General features: G+C 41.3%; 1 protein-coding gene across 7 annotated transcripts in view; it reads right to left on the bottom strand.

The window, feature by feature from the left end:
• Positions 1-668: 668 nt before the first annotated feature.
• The window catches only part of LOC113829816 (uncharacterized), a gene marked incomplete at its 3' end in the record, with an annotated part of 12,687 nt that continues 5,855 nt past the window's right edge, over positions 669-7,500 (bottom strand). For all 7 annotated transcript variants that reach the window (XM_070116389.1, XM_070116394.1, XM_070116390.1 and 4 more), the window contains 3 exon segments: positions 669-748; positions 2,888-2,972; positions 7,442-7,500. The exon segment at positions 7,442-7,500 is cut by the window's right edge and continues 58 nt beyond it. In XM_070116389.1, coding sequence (XP_069972490.1) covers positions 669-748; positions 2,888-2,972; positions 7,442-7,500 — 224 coding nt within the window.

Consider the following 7,500-nt stretch of genomic DNA (forward strand, 5'->3'; position numbering starts at 1 on the left):
AGACAGACAGACAGACAGACAGAAACAGAAACAAAGAGAGAGAGAGACAGAAACAGAGAGAGAGAAACAGAAACAGAGAGAGAGAGAGACAGACAACTCATAAAACATATACCTCATGCTCTCACTGTCAGTCAGTCAAAATTATACCTGTACCTATCAAAAGTACTTACAATTTAATGAAAATATACTCAGAGGAAAAAATATACTTCAGAGGAATACTTATACAAACCATTACGTACATAACGCAATTTATGTACGTAACGGAATACTTACATAACGAAACGGGATACTTACATAGCGCAAGACAATACTTACATACCGAAAAGGAATCCTTAAATAATCTAAAACAATATTCCTGGAAAGCAAAAAAATACTTACACAAGACAAAATAATACGTACATAACGCAATACAGTACTTACATAGCGAAACAGAATACTTACACAGCGTAACGGAATACTTACATAAGACAAACCTATACTTACACAGCGTAACGGAATACTTACATAAGACAAACCTATACTTACACAGCGTAACGGAATACTTACATAAGACAAACCTATACTTCCACGGCGTAACGCAATATTTACACAACGTAAAACAATACTTACATAGCCCAACCGAATACTTACATAGCAGGAATACTTACATAACGCAACCCCATACTTACATAGCGCCACGGACTGTGTAAACAAGCTGTTTCTTTTGAGCGAATTCTATAAAGTTTCTCCTGTCTTGAATGTGATCTCCCTAAAGAATAGAAGAACAGCACTGAACAAATGAACATGGCCTTAGTACATTTTTTGTTACTACTGAACAAGTGAACATGGGCTTAGTACATTTTTCTTCACAAGTGAACTAGTGAGTTTGGCTTTAGTACATTTTTCTTCACTACTGAACAAGTGAACATGGGCTTAGTACATTTTTCTTCACAATTGAAGTAGTAACCATGGCTTTAGTACATTTTTCTTCACTACTGAACAAGTGAACATGGCTTTAGTACATTTTTCCTTACTACTGAACAAGTGAACATGGACTTGGTACATTTTTCTTCACAATTGAACTAGTAACCATGGCTTTAGTACATTTTTCTTCACAATTGAACTAGTAACCATGGCTTTAGTACATTTTTCTTCACTACTGAACAAGTGAACATGGACTTAGTACATTTTTCTTCACAACTGAACTAGTGAGCTCGGTCTTAGTACATTTTCTTTACTATTGAACAAGTGAACATGGCCTTATTACATTTTTCATCACTACTGATGAACAAGTGAACAAAACATTAGTACAATCTTACATCAGTAATGAACAGATAAACAAGTAGTAACGACTTCTAGAGTATTTTTATCAATAGTGAACAAATGAACAAAAACAATGAACAAGACACAAATATAAGAAACAACAAAGGTAATTTCAATTGAATTCAATTAGTCGATAACACATTTATTTCTGATATTTCGAATCAAAATAGATCTTATTTCTTCATTATAGAATTCTTTACCTTGAAAGGAAATTTTGCAAATTCATTTTTTTTATTATCATTCATCCCTATTTTATCAAAGAAAAAAAAACTTTCAATACGAAGGTTCGTTTTTATTCATTTTTATCATATTCTTTCCTAATTTATTATTTCCCTCTTTTTCAATTTTATATATACACTTTTTTCATAAGTCTTGTGCTTTATTTACATATTATTTCGTCATTTTATTTGTATATATATATTTTTTCAATTTTGTTTTCTCTCTTTTCTTCAATTCTCTCTTTCGCTTATTGTTTTTATATGTAATCTATCTCCCTTCCTTTAGTTCCCATTTCTTTGCCCTTTCTCTGTATTCTCGATCTTCTATTATCTTCATTTCCCTTTCCTCTTCCTCCTCTCTCCCCTTCTCTCGTTCTTTATTCTTCTCCTTCCTTCCTTCGACTTTGTTCTTGTCTCCGTCCTTCTTCTTCATTCTCTCTTTTCTCCTTTGTATTATTACCTCCCTCACTCCTTACCCTTTCCTTCATATTCTTATCCTTATTCCCTTTCTTTCTTATTCCATTTTTCTCCTATTATTATTCATGTCTCCTTCTTTTCTTTTCTTTCTTCTCTCATTCTTATCTCCGTCCCTTCCTTCCTTATTCTTAGTCTCTCCTTCCCTCCTTCTCTCTTTCCCTTCTTCCTTCACTCTTTACTCCTTCCCTCCTTCCTCCTTTTTCTTTTATCTCCTCCTCTCCTCCTACTGACATCATCGAGACATCTATATCCCCTTCCTTCCTTTCTCCCTCATTCTTATCTCTTTCCTCCCTCATTTCATCTCCTTCCCTCCTTCCTCCCTCATTCTTATCTCCTTCCCTCCTTCCTCCCTCATTTTTATCTCTTCCCCTCCTTCCTCCCACATTCTTATCTCCTTCCCTCCTTCCTCCTACATTCTTATCTCCTTCCCTCCTTCCTCCCTCATTCTTATCTCCTTCTCTCCTTCCTCCCTCATTCTTATCTCCTTCCCTCCTTCCTCCCTCATTCTTATCTCCTTCTCTCCTTCCTCCCTCATTCTTATCTCCTTCCCCCCTTCCTCCCTCATCCTTATCTTTCCCTCCTACCTCCCTCATTTTGTCTCCTTCCCTCCTTACTCCCTCATCCTTATCTCTTTCCATCCTTCCTCCCTCATTTTTGTCTCCTTCCCTCCTTCCTCCCTCATTTTTGTCTCCTTCCCTCCTTCCTCCCTCATCCTTATCTCTTCTCCTCCTACCTCCCTCATATTGTCTCCTTCCCTCCTTCCTCCCTCATCCTTATCTCTTTCCCTCCTACCTCCCTCATTTTGTCTCCTTCCTTCCTTCCTCCCTCATTTTTACCTCCTTCCCCCCTTCGTCCTTTTTCATTTATCTCCCCCTTCTCCTTCTACTTACATTACCGTAGCCGAGTGCCAGCAGCGTGTGCCATGTCCCTTGCCATGCCAGGACCACCAGTGACATCACCACCACGAAAGGGATGCTGAGGACAGAAAATGAGATGAAGGAAGGTATTCATGAGCAAGGTACATGAGTATCTATATCTTCACAATACAAGAGATGTATCTGGCAGGTTTCGAAGACACTTTCGTCAGAAATACATGTATAAAATCGAGAGGTATATTCGAAACCGGTCGAATACATCTCTTGTATTCCTGACGAAGATGTTTTCGAAACTGATCAAATACATCTCTTGTATTCCTGACGAAGACGTATTCGAAACTGATCAAATACATTTCTTGTATTTCTGACGAAGATATATTCTAAACTGATCAAATACATTTCTTGTATTGTGAAGATATTAATTCTCGTTCGTAACTTTTTCTACATTTGTCAACATGAATACGGTTCAAGATGAGATGGGTCGAGATGCTCTTCGGATTCACGTACGTATGAACACACGCACAAATCTAGGCATAACATACTAATGACAAAGATACATTATGTAAAAGATTCTTTTTATGTCACTCGTTCTCATTCTGTCTCTTTCTTCTCTGTCTGTCTGTCTGTCTGTCTCTCTCTCTCTCTCTGTCTCCCTCTCCCTCTATCTTTATCTCTCCTTTCACCCATTTTTTTAACTCTCTCTCTCTCTCTCTCTCTCTCTCTCTCTCTCTCTCTCTCTCTCTCTCTCTCTCTCTCTCTCTCTCTCTCTCTCTCTCTCTCTCTCTCTCTCTCTCTCTCTCTCTCTCTCTCTCTCTCTCTCTCTCTCTCTCCTCCTTCTGGCTCCCTGAACATAATCATTTATTCATATACTGAACATACTCACCAATTCACATACTCACTAATTCCCTGAGCTTACTCACTTATTCACATACACCCTGAACATACTCACTCATTCACACAGTCCCTGAACATACTCACTTATTCACATCCCACTCCATCGCTCCCTGAACATATTCACTTATTCATATACTGAACATACTCACTCATTCACACAGTCCCTGAACATACTCACTCATTCACACAGTCCCTGAACATACTCACTCATTCACACAGTCCCTGAACATACTCGCTCATTCACACAGTCCCTGAACATACTCACTCATTCACACAGTCCCTGAACATACTCACTCATTCACACAGTCCCTGAACATACTCACTCATTCACACAGTCCCTGAACATACTCACTCATTCACACAGTCCCTGAACATACTCACTCATTCACACAGTCCCTGAACATACTCATTCACACAGTCCCTGAACATACTCACTCATTCTCACAGTCCCTGAACATACTCACTCATTCACACAGTCCCTGAACATACTCATTCACACAGTCCCTGAGCATACTCATTCACACAGTCCCTGAACATACTCACTCATTCACACAGTCCCTGAACATACTCATTCACACAGTCCCTGAACATACTCACTCATTCACACAGTCCCTGAACATACTCACTCATTCACACAGTCCCTGAACATACTCACTCATTCACACAGTCCCTGAACATACTCACTCATTCACACAGTCCCTGAACATACTCACTCATTCACACAGTCCCTGAACATACTCGCTCATTCACACAGTCCCTGAACATACTCACTCATTCACACAGTCCCTGAACATACTCGCTCATTCACACAGTCCCTGAACATACTCACTCATTCACACAGTCCCTGAACATACTCACTCATTCACACAGTCCCTGAACATAATCATTCATTCACACAGTCCCTGAACATACTCACTCATTCACACAGTCCCTGAACATACTCACTCATTCACACAGTCCCTGAACATACTCACTCATTCACACAGTCCCTGAACATACTCACTCATTCACACAGTCCCTGAACATACTCACTCATTCACACAGACCTGAACATACTCACTCATTCACACAGACCTGAACATACTCACTCATTCACATCCCAGTCCCTGAACATACTCATTCACATCCCAGTTCCTGAACATACTCACTCATTCACACAGTCCCTGAACATACTCACTCATTCACACAGTCCCTGAACATACTCACTCATTCACACAGTCCCTGAACATACTCACTCATTCACACAGTCCCTGAACATACTCATTCACATCCCAGTTCCTGAACATACTCACTCATTCACACAGTCCCTGAACATACTCATTCATTCACACAGTCCCTGAACATACTCGCTCCTTCACATCCCAGTTCCTGAACATACTCACTCATTCACACAGTCCCTGAACATACTCACTCATTCACACAGTCCCTGAACATACTCGCTCATTCACATCCCAGTTCCTGAACATACTCACTCATTCACACAGTCCCTGAACATACTCATTCATTCACACAATCCCTGAACATACTCACTCATTCACACAGTCCCTGAACATACTCACTCATTCACACAGTCCCTGAACATACTCATTCATTCACACAGTCCCTGAACAAACTCACTCATTCACACAGTCCCTGAACATACTCGCTCATTCACACAGTCCCTGAACATACTCATTCACACAGTCCCTGAACATACTCACTCATTCACACAGTCCCTGAACATACTCACTCATTCACACAATCCCTGAACATACTCACTCATTCACACAGTCCCTGAACATACTCATTCATTCACACAGTCCCTGAACATACTCACTCATTCACACAGTCCCTGAACATACTCGCTCATTCACACAGTCCCTGAACATACTCATTCACATCCCAGTTCCTGAACATACTCACTCATTCACACAGTCCCTGAACATACTCACTCATTCACACAGTCCCTGAACATACTCGCTCATTCACATCCCAGTTCCTGAACATACTCACTCATTCACACAGTCCCTGAACATACTCACTCATTCACACAGTCCCTGAACATACTCACTCATTCACACAGTCCCTGAACATACTCACTCGTTCACACAGTCCCTGAACATACTCACTCGTTCACACAGTCCCTGAACATACTCACTCATTCACACAGTCCCTGAACATACTCACTCATTCACACAGTCCCTGAACATACTCACTCATTCACACAGTCCCTGAACATACTCACTCATTCACACAGTCCCTGAACATACTCACTCGTTCACACAGTCCCTGAACATACTCACTCGTTCACACAGTCCCTGAACATACTCACTCATTCACATAGTCCCTGAACATACTCACTCATTCACACAGTCCCTGAACATACTCACTCATTCACACAGTCCCTGAACATACTCACTCATTCACACAGTCCCTGAACATACTCACTCATTCACACAGTCCCTGAACATACTCACTCATTCACACAGTCCCTGAACATACTCACTCATTCACATCCCAGTTCCTGAACATACTCACTCATTCACATAGTCCCTGAACATACTCACTCATTCACACAGTCCCTGAACATGCTCACTCATTCACACAGTCCCTGAACATACTCACTCATTCACACAGTCCCTGAACATACTCACTCATTCACACAGTCCCTGAACATACTCACTCATTCACACAGTCCCTGAACATACTCACTCATTCACACAGTCCCTGAACATACTCACTCATTCACACAGTCCCTGAACATACTCACTCATTCACACAGTCCCTGAACATACTCACTCATTCACACAGTCCCTGAACATACTCACTCATTCACACAGTCCCTGAACATACTCACTCATTCACACAGTCCCTGAACATACTCACTCATTCACACAGTCCCTGAACATACTCACTCATTCACACAGTCCCTGAACATACTCACTCATTCACACAGTCCCTGAACATACTCACTCGTTCACACAGTCCCTGAACATACTCACTCGTTCACACAGTCCCTGAACATACTCACTCATTCACACAGTCCCTGAACATACTCACTCATTCACACAGTCCCTGAACATACTCACTCGTTCACACAGTCCCTGAACATACTCACTCGTTCACACAGTCCCTGAACATACTCACTCATTCACACAGTCCCTGAACATACTCACTCATTCACACAGTCCCTGAACATACTCACTCATTCACACAGTCCCTGAACATACTCACTCATTCACACAGTCCCTGAACATACTCACTCATTCACACAGTCCCTGAACATACTCGCTTATTCACACAGTCCCTGAACATACTCACTCATTCACATCCCAGTCCCTGAACATACTCACTCATTCACATCCCAGTCCCTGAACATACTCACTCATTCACATCCCAGTTCCTGAACTTACTCATTCACACAGTCCCTGAACATACTCACTCATTCACACAGTCCCTGAACATACTCACTCATTCACACAGACCCTGAACACACTCTCATTCACACAGTCCATGAACATATTCAGTCATTCACACAGCCCCTGAACATACTCACTCATTCACACAGTCCCTGAACATACTCACTCATTCACACAGACCCTGAACACACTCACTCATTCACACAGTCCCTGAACATACTCATTCACATCCCCACTCCCTCTCTCACACAGCCGAGTCCCAGCTCCCTGTACTCACCTCCAGTAAAGCATATTGTATCCATATTCTCTCTCCTTCACACGCTGGGTCATCCAAAT

This window comes from Penaeus vannamei, chromosome 39 (genome assembly GCF_042767895.1).
Source record: "Penaeus vannamei isolate JL-2024 chromosome 39, ASM4276789v1, whole genome shotgun sequence".
Taxonomy (NCBI): Eukaryota; Metazoa; Arthropoda; class Malacostraca; order Decapoda; family Penaeidae; genus Penaeus; species Penaeus vannamei.